Here is a 15,935-nt window from a genome sequence, read left to right as displayed (position 1 = left end):
CCAAGAATGTTATTCTGGGCACTTTATTGGTGGTAAATTGTTATACAAAATTCAACGAATTAAAGTATAGCAGTGTACCAAACAGAGTAACGAAATACAGCATACTGGATAACTTGGTCACAGAAGACAACTTGCAAAACAACCTAATTAGCAATCATCTAGCTAAAATCTGTACAGAATTTGCCTGTATACACAAGCTGTCTCTATCCAAATGAACTGATGAAAGATATACTGTGCAAATTGCAGAACAACTACAAACCATAACACACAAAAATAAAAATGTTCAAATATCAGCAATCTTAATGGACTGAAACACAAACAATGTTGCAAAAAAGGAAAACTGCACAAAAATAGATTCTCTCTTTGACAAAATATCACAACTGCAAGTGGTGAAAATGCCCAACACTCTGCTGCGGTTCCACAGTGCCTGAACTACAACTCCACAGTTCGATTCAGAGGCAACCTTTGTTGTATGTCACACTCTCTTGTCGTCACTTTCAATTGGTCCAATAAGACTGGGATTCCACTTGGCCAGACTAGTTACGGTTTGTGGATGTTGCTTTGGAACTTCCTTTTTGTCTTTTTAGGGAAGTTATCCTATTTCTGACGTAGTCCTTTACACCTTTCCATGAACGGGTCCTCAGTGCCTCTGGCTCAGCCTCAAGACACTCAATGCAGTCGTCTTTCTGAGGGACCTTGTGTCCTTTAATGAAGCGCATCATGTGTCTCTCAACAGCAAGAACCTCTGCTTCCTGCCATTTATGTACACCGCTATTTTGGGGACCTGTAGGGTAAAAAGGGAAAAGAGTGATTTTGTGCCATCTCAAATAAGAAAAAAAAAAAAAAAAAAAAAATAATCACACAGCCTTCAAATTTCTGTTCTGCTATAAAACAGACTAGTCTTTCAAATGACTACTGTATTGTTTATCAAACATAAGTTTGTTCAACTAACAAAAATAACAAAATGTATAGAATGGCTGTTAATGTCACCATTTCTACCTTTTTTGCGTGAGTTGGCAGATTTTTGAGGTGCAGACTTGCTGGCCCGTGTTGTTGCTCCTTGTGCTTGTTCATGATGAAACTCTGCTTGGCCATAGTGTGCACCTGCATGCTGACTGTGGTTCCATGATGCAGCTTGTTGTCCTCTTGCAGGTGTAAATCTCTCTGCAAGACAGAAGGAGAAATTCGTCTTTCACATTCCCTATTTACATACTGTATCTAAACACATTTATACACAACCACTTATTTACTGCAGAAAACCCAGAGAAATAAGTGAGCCACAGTGCAGCAAGGCAAGAACAGACAAGGTTCAGTTCTTGCTCAAAGCCATTTTGCGGTCACCATTCTGCCATATACATGAATGACACACTAAATGCTAACAATTTAATCAGTGGCCTCTCAGGGTACTAGCCACCCTCTGTTCTTTTCACCCAGAAAGGTCTGTGTTACAACATTTGGCACTGCGCTGATGGTTTGCCCTCAAGATCTTGAGTCATTAAATTATATTACTGCTTGGGTTAATCTTGGACAAACCAGCAGGAGCAAGCTAGATTTTGAACGCATCCAACTGAAAGGTCATCCAATCATTTTATTCAGGCCAAATGAAATGACTGGACGTGTTTATTCAAGGCCTCCGAGAGCCACAGACTGTGGATTTGTCCATTTTGTTAGAGCGTTAGATTTATGTATTTATAACTTCACAGCATTCATTTCCACATACTTGCCTTATGACACTAGATTAAATTGACCAATGCAAGTTATTCAATAAAGGTCATGTTTTAAAGTCTATTCAAGAGGTTTTTCGCAATGCTAGTCTTAAAACTATGACGTATGACTTAAAGTTAATTTTGTATGCAAGGGGTTGCTCAAGTGAAAAATATAAAGAAAAATTCTTACCATTACAGTCCATTTCAGTGTTGTCCTGCTGCATGCAGTTGGTCTGCCACAGTTGTCGGACTTGATTTTCAGCACCTACGTTTTGGCCCGCCCCATTTCCATCCAGGTTCATCAGTTGTGGAGTCTTCGTTTCATGCTTTCTGGTCTTTTTTGATGTCCGCGCTTCAGTGCCTTTGAAGCTACATTTTTTCTCATGTTTTAGGGAAGTTATCCTGTTTCTGACGTAGTCCTTCACACCTCTCCATGAACGGGTCCTCAGTGCTTCTGGCTCAGCCTCCAGACACTGAATGCAGTCGTCTTTCTGAGGGACCTTGTGTCCTTTAATGAAGCGCATCATGTGTCTCTCAACAGCGAGAACCTCTGCTTCCTGCCATTTATGTTTGCCACTCATTTGGGTGCCTGTAGGGTAAAAGGGAAAAGAGTGAACTTGAGCCATTAGTAAAAAAAAACCCCATAAGACCCCATAAGATAAAATAGTGAAATATCTTCATCTTAAGGTTCAAATAGAGTTTTGGTCATAATTATCTTTGATTCACATCTACTGACAATTGGAGGAAAAATCTGCACTCGGGTTTTGGTCAGCACTGATGTTCTCACCAACTCCTGGAAGACTTTTCAAACATGACATCCTAAAGCAGCGGATGGTGTTGATGTTAACTAGCAAACTACTGCTGACATGATTTAAAACAGAGAGTAAAATCTTGCATCTGTGAAGTTTCTCGTAATGTGTTTAACTGATTAGGTTCATAAAAATGTATCATATGAGCCCAGCATAAATGTTTGTTCAAGACAGAACATACTGTCATTACTGCCCCACTGGCTTGATCAGCATAAATGATTTTGCAATGTGTGACACAACTTCTGATGCAGAGGGCTGTGAACACAATGATTGGTATTCAATTGACATTTTCGATCAAAATACTTGCTAGCTTTAAATTAATTCACATATGCAGATTTCTGATTAAAACAATTTCAGCCAAAGTGGCCGCCACTTAAAAAAAAAAAGAAAAAAGTTAGTATGATTGTTGATATGATATCAAATAGTGGATTTAACCATTTATAACTGACTGACAAAATGCTTTAAAGTAAGTGAATGAAATCACCTTTTCTACATTTTTTGCCTGAATTGGCATGGTGTGCGCTGGGACGCTGGTTGCGATTCCATGATCCACCTTGTTGTCCTCTTGCAGGTTGTAATCCCTCTGCATTGAAGACAAAACGAGAATGTATTCCTTTAAAAAAAGCAAGAGAGTGAGTGAGCTACAATATTGCAATAAGATAAGGTATGGATTCAGTATCTTTGTTTCTTTTTTTCTGGTTATCATGTGCCACCGTTTGTTGGTTTAACAACAGACTGACAACTTTTACAAAGCTTGTACTTAACATCAAACTATGTAAACTTAATTCACATCAGAATTATCTAAAACAAATTCAAAATTCTTACCATCGAAGTCTATTCCGATGTCTTCCAGCTGCATGCTGCCGTTCTGTCGCAGCTCTCTGATTTGATTATTAGGGCCTAAAATTTGCTCGGCCTCATTTTCATCCAGGGTTATCAGCTGTACCATTGTTGCATAATGCTGCCTGATCTTTGGAACCGTCAGCACTTCCGGGTCTTTAACTGCACACTGTTTGACATATTTTTGGAGGCAATCTGATCCATTGTAGTAACACATTGCCTGTGGTCGGCCAAACAGGAAGGGATTGTCACTCAGGACTCCACATGTCTCGCGTACTTCTACTAAAAGCTCCATAGCAGACACAAATGTTGGTTTTAGTAAAATAGGCAACATTCTTCCACAACTTCCCCGTATGTCAACTCTAGGGAAGAGCCCACACATGTTTTTTTCCAAGTGTGATACTGAGAACTCCATGCCAGCATGCAACTCTGACTGCTTTCGCGACATGAAATCCTTCAGTTTCAGCGACGACACATCTGAGGCTTTTCTCCTGTTGAAAATGATTGTGCGGGCGAGTACTACCTTGGCCAGAGCAGCGTAGTTTTCTGTGGAGGGACTTTCTCTGAGTTTTTTCTCAGCAAGAAGATGAACCTTCTCCATGTGGCAACTCAGGAGCTTTACATCTTGAGTCAAGGGCACCTTCTTTTCTGTGTGTGATTTAGTTTCTCTCAGTGTTGACAAGGCACCTGAAGAAACGAGCTTGTTCCATTTTTTTTGGTAAACTGAGAGAAAGTTCTGTGCAGATTCTGCCAAACTTTCATTACCACTCTTAACTGCATTTTCCTTGACAATGACACAGGTCTTCTGTAGGTGGTAGCCAATCTTGATGGCAAGGGAGGGAATGCGGTAGGTTTTGCTTGCTGGATCGTAGCCTGCCAGCACATTCACTGCAGACACCACATGTGGGAAGCTTGAAGGGAGAAAGAAGTCCTCCAGTTTCTTGAGAGGGGTTATTTTTTGAGCTTCGAGTACAAGTCTTGCCATCTGACGAAGGTTTTGTCTTATATATTCATGCTTCTTCTCATCAGATCCATAATGGTTGAACAACAGCTCACCAAACTGCAAGAGAACCTTGTCATCCATGACAGTTTGTGTCACATCATTGTAAGTCATCTTGGTGAGAATGCTTTTAAAACCATCGGTTATGCCAAGGTCGTCTGAAGCTTCAAGCGCACAGCGTACTGCAATACGTTTTCTTCCGACCCCTGATTCATTTCCATTCTTCACTCTCTCTGGGCACAACTTCATGTGTCGGAACAAAGCATTCTTCATGTAAAGGCCTCGACAGTAAAGGCAGTGAAGAAAGTCTATGGCTTGTCTAGCGTAATTTGGTCTTTTTCTGACGGCAAGCTGACCCTTCCCAGTTTTCAAAACCTTTTTATTATGGACAAAGTTTCCTTGATTTATGAGTCTGTTCCATATCTTTTGTCTTTCTCTGGATTTTACGGGATACTGAAAAGCAGCTGCAACCTCTTTTTTGTCACTGTGGGCCTGCATTAAATGTCGTGACATTTTGGATAATGGCTTAGAGCAGAAGACACAATAATTCCTCCTGTCATAATGACGTTGTTCTTCAGTATTCTTACAGGGCAACACTACAGTTTGAGAGGATTTCTTCAGATTAGTTGGACATATTGAAAGACTGACACTTTTGGCCTCAGTCAAAGAATCTCCTGATTTGTCTTGTCTGTTCTCTGGGAGAGAAGGTCTTTCATCCGTGGGGGTGGAGGGCTTGCTGTGACTGGATTCATCTGAAGAGCTACTGTCAGATTGGAAATCAGAGAAGTCCCCATTACTTTCAGGAATGTATTCATGATCACTGCCATCCTCAGATGAGGTGTTTTCCTTTTTCTGAAAAGAAAAAAAGAAAAAAAAAGTATGTAATATATGTAATATTATTTTTTTCACAAAGACACAAATATCTCTATGCTAACTCAACACATTCAATTTGAGAGATTAAAAAAAAGTATAATTCATCTTAATTTTATGTATTTTAAGTATTTATTTTATTTTAATTCAAAGTATGTTAAGTTTGTAATCAGGCCTCCATGCTCTGTGCTGAAAACTTGGGCCTCGCACTGTATTTTGCTGCTCGCAGATCGCCTGTTCGGGTCAGAGTTTCAGTTGCGCTAATGCGTAGGGATACAGAGGTCCTACAGTTGAGAAAATGTAGTGCCAAAAGAAAGGGTGGTCTGATGGTGATGTAAAGTAGTGTGAATTTTCTCTATACAACATACACTTGAAGTGATATAGATTTTTTTAAGGTGAGCCTTGTTTTAGGTGGTTAAAATTCGCTTTGCATCTGGACTCCATTCACTGCGGTACAAAGCTGAGTGTCTGGGCTGGAGCAGCTCTCTACTTCTCCAAACTGAGGCTGCACTGATCAGCAATTACGGTAGGGACCGACTACAGATATGTACTTTATATGACCCCACTTCAAAAAACCCGAATTATCCCTTAAAGAATATTCTTTTATGCACTGCATAAACATCGCTAGTGAAACAAGATGGGCGACAAAAGAGATGACTGCATGATAGACAACTGCCCCATTGAAAAAGAACAGTTTTGCAGGCAATGCATTTCTAGCAGCATAGCTTAGTGTGATCAGGTGCTAATTTATACCGGGCGTAACCAATAAATGCAACTTGACAACACAGCCAAGAAAACATACCCAAAACTGAATACAGGTTATGTTCAGATACATCACACACTCTAAAATGATCACCACTAAGAATATGTAAATGTGCTATTTGTTGAGGATTTAAGAAACAAACAGAAAAAATAGCGGTAACTACCACAGATTCTGCCTCTGACATTGGATCCTCTGGTGTATCAAAGGCCTCATTCTGTTCATCGTAGGATGCAGGTGATGAACAATCTGCTGAAAGTTGTAACTGTGACTGAAAAACAGAACAGAACTCTAAAAATGTAACAGTCATGAACCTTGACTATCATTTAAAATAGTATAGCAACAGTATAATATTTTAACACATAGATATGAATTGTTGAACTTTATAAATTGCAAATCGAACTGCAGCATCGAAAAAAAATCTTAACGTACCTGAACAACTGTGTGTGGTGTCTGCCCATCACTACTGTCATCTGGAGGTATTGATTCCAGCTTAACAGGCAGACAGAAGGGATGTCAACAGGGAGTAACTGTGTGGATTTGTGTCTAATCTTATCCATGACCGGGATTTAAGCAATTTATCATCTTAAGTTCTATATAATTATACAGTAGCACTATGTAGGTACTATCGAAAATAATATTGACTTTTTAATTAACACACACACACTTACATGTTTATTCAGCTCTGCCAGTTGTTCAAGTAGTTGTGCACGCTGATGTAAAAGCACCGAACGCCGTATGTCATTGTTGGCCTGAAAGCAGATACATGCAAAATAAAAAAAAAAAAAAGGAATGTAGTACATGATGGTAGCTAACAAGTAACTTTCATTTGGTAGATACTAGTTTCAAAATGACTTGCAGAATGCACTTCTGCAGGAACAAAAAAAGCTAGATGTCATCAAGTGGAACGAATAAAAAAAAACAAACACATTTTTTGTCTATGTAAAAACATAAAAATAAAAAATAGACCAACAAAAAACAGAATTTTCTTCAGTAATATATTTTATGTGCTGTTAATTTCCTCACCGGTGGAGTAATGTTCCTCTCCTGCGATGGCTCTTTGTTAGGATGAGCTGCTGCATCAGGGACAGACTTGTTAGCAGCTCCTGAGAAAAAGATAAGTTAAATAATGTGAGGAAATTGTAGGCAACATTCAAAATTTCGGATGTCTGAACTGCAGTGCCTGTCTGAATAAGTGACTAATCTGTATCGTGAGATAGTGTGATATATTTTTGTAATGATCCTACTTGTTTCCTGTCCAGACATTTTCTGATTAATGAATATATACACAGGAGCCTCAACCTGAAATATATACAGCTTGATACAGCCTCATTTAAACAGGTTTTCATTCAACTAATGGCAATTTTGGAAGATGTATTTTGGGGTTCAATTTAATTGCATTATCCTGTGGTGCTTCTAATATTCATTCATTCATAACATTCTAATAGTCTAATAGTCTGACCCACTGATATAAATAAGAATAGACTTGATTTGCCTGGCTGAAACTGTATATGCAGATAAATGTTTTTTCTTTGTTACTTAAATGTGATTCATCTCTGTGACCATCAAAAGATTTTTATAAAATGTTAAGATGAATTTTCAGGAGCGCAGTACATGAATACCTCATAATAAGATGTAATCACAACTGATTTCTCAATATCTAAGTTAAAATACCACTTATTTTGTAGCATTTCAATATTTTACTGAATTCATGTGCTTTTAATTCCCTTGTTTAATCAAGTTATGGTCGTGTAATGTAAAAATTTATCTAAAGCATTAAATATATATATTTGCGGCAAATATAATAAAATCAGATATTCAAAATGTGTTAAATGCACTTAACAATTCAAGTGAAGTAAAAAAAAATTAAATAGTAAAAAACAAATAAAACTGGTTGCAAAAATTGCCAATACTGATGCCAGCAGGCCACAGTTAATTAGCCTACCAGATGGTTTTGGTTGGAACGAAAAACAAACAAATATAAATTCCTTTGACTTTATTTTTTGTCAGCTAAAAAATGCTCTTAACATTAAGTAGAATCCCTAAATATTAGTCAAAATCTCAATTTAGTGGATCGAGTCACACGTTATGCAGTCAGTCAATTAACAGAACGTTGGGCATTGCTCGTTTATATTGATCCATCAAACCCAACAGGTGTTACCACAATAATGACGCTTTTTATCCTCCAGTACAAGATAAATATGCCACAAACCACAGAGGTATTACAAGCAGCACTCACCCCTGCAGTGTGATGAAGGTATCCAATCAAGCTGCTCCTGAGGAGAAGATGAAGCATGACTGAGTTTTTCCAGACATAAACTCCACATTAGCTCCATTAGAAGTAGCTTGAGATGTACTTACATGTTGTTGTCCACACGAGGGCAGGCTAATCGGCAGATCTTGAAGTCCGCTTGGTAAACCCTGATCGGTGAATGGAGGTTGAAATGACGCTTTGTAATGGCCTTGGGTTGAGAGAAGTGGTAGCTGTTGAGGCCTACAGGGCTGTGGAGCTTGGTTTGTTTGGGGAAGAGATGGCGGGGGTACATGTTTTCCTCGGTTTGTAGTTAGCAGCATTGATGACGTGTGAGGGTTTTGCTGAGCAAAGGAAATACCATGGGAGGAACTCGGGATAGCAGTGTTGGCAAACAGTGAAATGGATGAGGAACTGCTGCTACTGTGAGATGTTTCATACATGGCAGTGCGTTGAGTGGACTGTAATGTGCTGATGTCACTCATACAGCTGTGGATGGACGCCTGCAGGTGGTCGCAGGAGGGTCTTTGGCTAGAGGACAAGTCCAGGCTGAGATGCTGAGAGCTGGGAAGTGGACTGAAGAGGGATCCTTGGGTTGAAACTGTGGACCAGCCATTCTGGCCTGCCCATGACTGACAGGGTACGTTGTTCTTATTTGCGGCCAGGTTGTCCATCATTCCACATAATCATCAGAGTATGCTGCTTGGAGTCTCTTTCATTTAGAAGGCCTAGTAGAGCAAAAAAAATGCAGAACTGATCATCAGGGTCACAATGTGTTTGTATTGCTCATAAATACGGACAGCCTACATTTTAAACAATCCGTCTGAATTTATTGTGGTTTTCCTTCAAGCTTGAGCAAAATCAAATAAGTGAGAGTGTGAGGTTTACGATATTCAACTCAGTGAAGACATGATAGAGAAAGTATTGATTGATTGGCTAAAAATAAGAAAGGTGATGGACTCATTACTAGGAGACTGACTAGGAGGGCTAAGTATAAATATAGACAGTAAAGATAAATGATAAAATATTAATGGTAAGAGCTGCAACAACTAGTTGACTGAAAGAAAATTATCTGGCAACTATTTTGATAATTGATAGTTTCAGTCATTTTTCTGCTTTGAATACTTAAGGATGTGTTGCTTTAATTGTCATTCCTGTTAGTAAATAAAAAGTCTTTGGGTTTTAGAATGTTGGACAAAAGAATTTTAAGATTTCACTTTGGTGTCTTGGATATCGTGATTAGCATTTATTTTATTATTTTTTTTATATTTCATCAACTAAACGTTTTAATCGATTTTGTGTGCACTAATAATTGTCAGTATTTTCATTGTACAGTAAGAAAATTCTCAAAATGATTTGTCTTTCTGCATCTTTAAAAACATATACAATCTATAAATGTGCAAATATTTTTCGGTTCTTGCATGAAAAGGCATGTTACACCGTGACTGACTTCAAAACACAGATTTACTGTCCTCCTTCAAAATACTAGTGTGAAAGCAGCCACCCAGTGCCAGACTGCACATCCTTCTCCACAGAGAAGTTATAGTTTAGAGTGTAGGGGGAAATGTATCGTGTTTGTTTAGAAAATAAAGGAGTGACTGTTTTAAGTGCTTTGCTATCACAGGGTCTGTCAACCATATGATTACATACACATTTTATCACACACCTCTTGTAGTAATGCAGACACGTTTAATTTCCTAAGAATAATATGACAATTTCTGCCTCAACACCAGTACAATGTATATTACTGTATCCGCAGGATTCGTTAAAAAAGGTAATTAGCTCAAAATCCGCATTCCTGATAAAACCATACATGTGTACTTACTGTAGGGAACAGGCAGCTAAAGCTAGCTAAATCGCTGCACTTGTGTACACATCGACAAAATGTATCTAAGCTAGCTTAGCAGTGTGGCTTCAGCTCCATGGCTAACGTTAGCCAAGCTACACCGATCAGCTGTTAGCATGCTTAGCCGTGAAAACGTCCTTAAATTGAAAACGTCCAAAAAATGACCAGACTTAAGTATGACTTATCTGTGGAAAAGACATCTAACTTTCAGTCAAATGTTTGAACATCAGTACAATACCTGTGAACAACACCGGAAGTAGTGGCGACAGTTTGTTTACTTCTCTCTCTGCAAACAGAAGATTTCCGCTTGATTTTTCAGAATAAGAGCGGCATCACGTCCAACACAGAAACCTTCCGAATATGTGATAGACAAATAGAATGTGCAAAGTAATTTATTTAGAGCCATTAAAAAAACCCCGCTTGAAATAATAATAATAATAATAATAATAATAATAATAATAATAATAATAATAATAATAATAAAAAGTATAACAAAAAATAAATAAATTAAGCCAATTTTGAGATACAATTTATTTAAGAATATGTATTCACAGGCTTATCATAAACTGCCTCTTTGTGGGATTAGATTAAAAAGCTAATCAAAGCTAGTGTCTTTTTCAGACATTTTATTACAGTAAATGTAGAAAAATAACAAAACACATAAAGAAAACAGGGGCGGCTGTAGCTCAGCGGGTAGAGCAAGTCGACTAGCGATCAGAAGGTCACTGGTTCAAATCCCAGCTCCAGGCAGGGCTGAGCTGCATGTCGAAGTGTCCTTGAGCGAGACACTGAACCCCACATTGCTCACTGGCGACCTGTCCAGGGAGTACCCTGCCCTCGCCCTGAGACAAGGCTGGGATTGGCTCCAGCAGCAACACCCCGCAACCCCATGGAAAGGGATAAGCGGTTTGGACAATGACATGACATGACATAAAGAAAACAAAAGTATCATTCCTTTTTATATCATTCACTGTTAGCATCATACAGTCTTGCTGACTGACTCAACTTGTTTAAAGAAGCAAATCTTTAGTGACAATCTGAATTCTCCTTCAGAGCAAATAATGTCAGACAGCATCACCACATCTGTGTCTGTACAAGCCTCAGTACTTCCTCTCTTCAATGAGGCTGTTTGTAACAGAGCTGAGGACCAACACACTGTCACAGCTTCACTGTTCACAGTTTATATGTTACGGACCAGTGTGATCAATCAGTTAAACTCAATCAATATTTAACAAGCTGCACAACTCTTCTCCAGTATGACACAATTTATTCCTCACATGTTTTCAGCTGATCAGCTTCATCAGGGTGATTTGAGGCTGATTCAGGTTTCTTTATATACAATCAGTTCATGAGTCATGTGACTTTACAGACAGAAAATAGCAGTTATTATATCATTAATGGACTAAGAATAAATCTTGTATTTTCTACAGTTGTCTTTTATGATCTCTATGTATTATAATTTTCACCTTTGTTTATTAAATCACACTATTACTGTTTAAATGACAACCACATAATTCTGAATAAAAGCTGCTTGTGATTTAATTACAAATCATGTGAAGCAACTTCCATCTGATGTACATTTAAAACACGTATTGTTACTATTACTATTTTAAGTAAACTAAATGTTCCCGCTGCTGTTCCCTCATTGTTGACCATATGTTGATCTGGACACTGACTTTTCTCATTTGTATTATTGATCATGTGTATATTTAGAATGTTAAAGATCTGAACAATTAATTCACATTCCTGAACATCATAGAGAAATATCAGTCTGACAGATTTTGATATCAGCAGTTTTAGCATCACCAGCCTGTCCAATATTGAAATATGGGAAGAGTTTCTCAGTGAAAGTGTCTCTATAAGTGTAGATGTGAGTCATGTCTTCAGGGTTGTAGAAGGACACCTCCCCCCTGTCATAGTCCAGCTGGACTCTGATCCTCTGGAGACTCTTCTCTACTCTGACAGTCTCACCATCACCATTAGTGTATGTTCCATCACCATGCTGTAAACACCAGATTCCATATTCTCGTGAAGCAAATAACTTTCCTTTACTGTCAGCTGACTCTTCAGCCAATCCTACAGTCCAGCTAGGATGATCTCCCACCTCCACCTCCCAGCTGTGTTTCCCTGAGCTGAAGCCCTCAGAGCCAAAAACATGGGTATAGATGGGGTGTCTCTCTGGATTGTCAGGAAGCTGCTGGTCTGTGTCTTCCTGTCTCACACTGATCAGATCATCAGACAGATAGAGACAGCGGTTTGCAGTGTTTGGGTCCAGAATGACAGGACTGAAGTGGACCTGGTCCTTCATCTTCTCCCAGACTCTGAAGGACAGGTTGCCCAGGTGTTTGGCCACATCTATCAGCGCTCCTGAGACCAGCTGTGGATCTGACAGTGAGCACTGGACTCTGGCTCTGGTCTGAGTGGCTTTATAACTGCTGAGGAATGGCACGTTGTGTTTCTGCAGCTCTTCTTCAACAGCACAGATACTGTCTGACAGAGAGGAGAGCTGCTCCTCAATCATCTTCATCTCTCTGCTGACAGTCTTCCCCTTCTGCTCCTCTTCCTCCCTCAGAGCTGCCAGTCTGGACTCCTCTTCCTCTTTCAGGAACTGGTGGAGCTTGTTGAACTCTGCTCTGATCTGCCTCTCTGTGGACATCAGCTGCTTCTTGGAGTGTTCAATCACTTCGTTGTATGTTTCCTCCACTTGTTTGTATTTGTTCCTCTTGTCCTGTAGAGACTTTAAGTCAGATTTCAGCTGCTCCTTCAGCTCACTGACTGCTTGTTCTACAGGAACCACCTTGTGACTCTGGTGGAGAGAAAACTCACAGACAGGACACACAGCTCTCTGCTCGTCCTCACAATATAATTTAGTCTCTTCTGGATGTTTACTACACACCACCTCCACCTTCCTCCCTCCTCTTTCTGTCTCAGGTGGTCCGGTGTTCAGTCTCTCAGCAAAGGAGTCAGCCAGTTCCTTCAGTGCAAAGTTCACATTTGGATCATCCTTTGAGCATTTCCTTTTACAAACAGGACAGGTTTTGTTTTCAGCTTGTTCCCAGAAACTCTGCAGGCAGCTTGAACAGAAGCTGTGGTTGCAGCTCAGAGACACAGGATCTCTGAAAGTTTCTGAACACACATGGCAGCTCAGGTAACTTTCCACAAGAAAAATTTTCTCAGCCATTTGTTACTGAAGTTATTTTAAGCAGGACCCACCAGGTTTCTGTCTCTTCTCTTTATTGCTTTAAATACTCCAGTTGTGTGTTTTCCAGCAGAGAACTCACACCTTGTAATGACGTCTCAGCTCTGTTCAACAACGTCAAAATATATTTTATTTCCTTTCACCTCTGTCACAGGGTTGAATTATTACTATGATAATTGTCACGTCAGGTTGTCACCAGCAGATGGAGCTGTCAGGATGTCAATCAGAGTTGAATATTTCCTTGTTCTGGCAGTTGTTATCCTGCAACAAGATAAAAGTCTCATGTGAAAAAAAATTATGACCTCATGTTTCGTTTCACAAAACAAAGAATACAAACTCCCATGAAACACCACAAACAGTAGGAGCTTTTATTCTTTAGTCCTCCAGTGAGGACTGATCATTCTCAGCAGGGTGTCAAATTTTTGAATCTGTTCAAATCCATTGTAAACTGATTGTAGACTAATTGTAAAGAGGTGCTGCTGTTGATCAACCTGTGAAGCTAACAATAATATTCATTTCAATAAATTACAGAACGAGTTCAAATGTATTTCTTTTGTTCCAAACTGTTTATAAATCAAAGACTCACCAACTTTTGCTCAGTTTGACTCTTTCAGTCCCAGAAATGTTCATTGTTCAGTAGAGATCTCTCACAGTGTGCTGTCCTCGTTGCTCCATTCAACAATGTCAGAATTTCTTTCGACGTCACCAACATCTTTTATAAGTTAGTCATTACTGGTAACCATCTGATTTTATCACCAGCAGATAGAACAGGATACTTGACAAGCTGCCCTTCAGCACCTGGAAGACTTCCAAGTTCATCCTGGAGTCAAACATGTTTAAACCTCTGTTTCTCTCTGTGTGATGATCTGACCAGTGTGAGAAATCTTAAGTTTCAAACACCAACAGGAAGTTGAAGAGTTTGATCTCATCAAGAAGTTGTGTGTGATGTTTAATGTATAACATTAAACATATATTTTGTCTAAGACAAATAAACTGATGAAAACACTTTTGGTGAAACAACCTCTGATCTCTTCTGTTTGACATTATCATAAACTTTGTGTCTCTGCATGGATTCTTGTTTGAATGAATGATATCAGCTTTCACATATTTCTATAATAAAAGACATTTTCAGAAACTCTCCTTTGTTCAGTGCTCAGGTTTACTGCTCTACAGCTCTCACTGTCTTTGGAGTTTGTGTGGCAGTTGTTTTATTGGCTGATCTTTGCTACATGTTCTTCCTCATGAGATCTGCTCTATCATATTTTCATAGAAGTCATAAGAATCTTGTTTACGGTCACAACACTTAAAACTAAACATACAGTGTTTAGTTTTAAGTGTTGTGACTGTAAACAAGATTCTGTTTTACCAGACCTATGTCAGATCATATGACACAATTTCAGTCTTTCTTTTTAGACTTAATCAGGAAATAATGCTGAATGTTTCTTTACAGAATCAATCAGGTGTCTGCTGTGTTCACACTAAATACCACACTCTCAATCACTATGATTAAAGGTGCACTGTGCAGTATTAGGGAAGACATTTTATTCTAGATAAACAAGTGCAACACTTTAAATTGAGACAATTTGCATAATGAGTATTCTTACATCGAATCATTCAAATAAAATTTGCTGCTAATTATTAAGTATGTTTACTGAGGAAAGGTTTTGAATGCAGGACTTTTACTCTTGACAGAATATTTTTCATTTTGATATTATTTAATTTACTCAAATTAAAAGCTCTGAGTGCTTCTTCCACCACCGACTGCTATCTGTGCACATACAGGTTAGTACTTGCTGTTAAGAATAAACTACACTGTATGTATGTGAGCTCCAGCAGCAGAACCAGACAGGCTCCCCTCAGCTTTATGGCATCCTCGTTCTGCGTTTGACGTAAGTGGAGCTCTCATTCCATGTATCACTTAACCCAAGCTCTCCCCCAGGAACTCTGAATGACTGAATACACAAGCAGAGCCTCTACACTGAGGGTCAGCATGTGAAAACTGTGAGACTGTGTGTGTTTTCAGTGTGTAACAGCCTGGCTGCAAAGATCAAGAGCTGTGAGGAAGAGAAACAGAGGAGAGGTGATCAATGAATATTTGATTGGCTCCTCTCCGTGTTGGTGTGCTGTAATATTGATGTGGTCCCGAGGCCTTGAGGCCGGCTCTCTGAGGCTCACAGGTACATTAGCACACTGCTCGCATATGTGAGCTCTCCCTGACCTCCCAGTAGAAACAAACAGTGTGGTATGAATGACTATTTGTCTTTGTACAGTATATGTCCAAGAACATGTTTGGGTATTTACATAAAAGTCAAGGTGTCAACAGACTGGCAGGTAGAGACACATTTACAGCAAAGGTATAAGGCAACATTGATAATCTGGTGATGAATGAGTGATAACTGCTGGTAAATATACTGCAGGGCTGATGAGGGAAAGTGGAGACAGATGAGCAGGTGGAGGTGAAAGTCAGGTGACTGGGACAGATGGGAGAGTCTGAGGACATCTGGTGGACAGATGGAGAATGGCAACCCAGCAGCTTGGGAAAGTATGGGTGTGGCTGAAGAGAAGGACAGAGAGGAAGAATGGGCAAAAACTACAGCTCAGGTGACTGCAGGTGATGAATACAGTTGTAGCTTTAGGTGTTACAGCAAATTGTG

The 15,935-nt window shown here is 39.2% G+C and overlaps 2 protein-coding genes across 4 annotated transcripts; both read right to left on the bottom strand.

The window, feature by feature from the left end:
• Positions 1-7: 7 nt before the first annotated feature.
• Positions 8-10,425, bottom strand: LOC119019918. 3 transcript variants are annotated; one of them, XM_037098896.1, is made up of 12 exons: positions 10,321-10,425; positions 8,347-8,964; positions 8,225-8,261; positions 7,012-7,091; positions 6,657-6,737; positions 6,418-6,477; positions 6,152-6,256; positions 3,341-5,207; positions 3,000-3,128; positions 1,897-2,295; positions 1,000-1,164; positions 8-784 (listed from the first exon to the last, which is right to left on the bottom strand). In XM_037098896.1, exons 2-12 carry the CDS (start codon positions 8,911-8,913, stop codon positions 537-539), a joined length of 3,738 nt encoding a protein of 1,245 aa, XP_036954791.1. In that variant the 5' UTR covers positions 8,914-8,964; positions 10,321-10,425; the 3' UTR covers positions 8-536. The 3 variants fall into 3 exon arrangements, with proteins under 3 accessions (XP_036954791.1, XP_036954793.1, XP_036954792.1); XM_037098898.1 differs by having other exon boundaries at positions 3,000-3,098; XM_037098897.1 differs by lacking the exon at positions 10,321-10,425 and adding an exon at positions 10,062-10,311.
• Positions 10,426-10,926: 501 nt separating this feature from the next.
• On the bottom strand, positions 10,927-14,007 carry LOC119019580 (nuclear factor 7, brain-like). The gene is made up of 2 exons (XM_037098322.1): positions 13,868-14,007; positions 10,927-13,542 (listed from the first exon to the last, which is right to left on the bottom strand). The coding sequence occupies exon 2, from the start codon at positions 13,261-13,263 to the stop codon at positions 11,836-11,838; it is 1,428 nt and encodes a 475-aa protein (XP_036954217.1). The 5' UTR covers positions 13,264-13,542; positions 13,868-14,007; the 3' UTR covers positions 10,927-11,835.
• Positions 14,008-15,935: the final 1,928 nt, after the last annotated feature.

This window comes from Acanthopagrus latus, chromosome 5 (assembly GCF_904848185.1).
Source record: "Acanthopagrus latus isolate v.2019 chromosome 5, fAcaLat1.1, whole genome shotgun sequence".
Classification (NCBI taxonomy): Eukaryota; Metazoa; Chordata; class Actinopteri; order Spariformes; family Sparidae; genus Acanthopagrus; species Acanthopagrus latus.
This window is presented reverse-complemented; position numbering and strand designations above follow the sequence as displayed.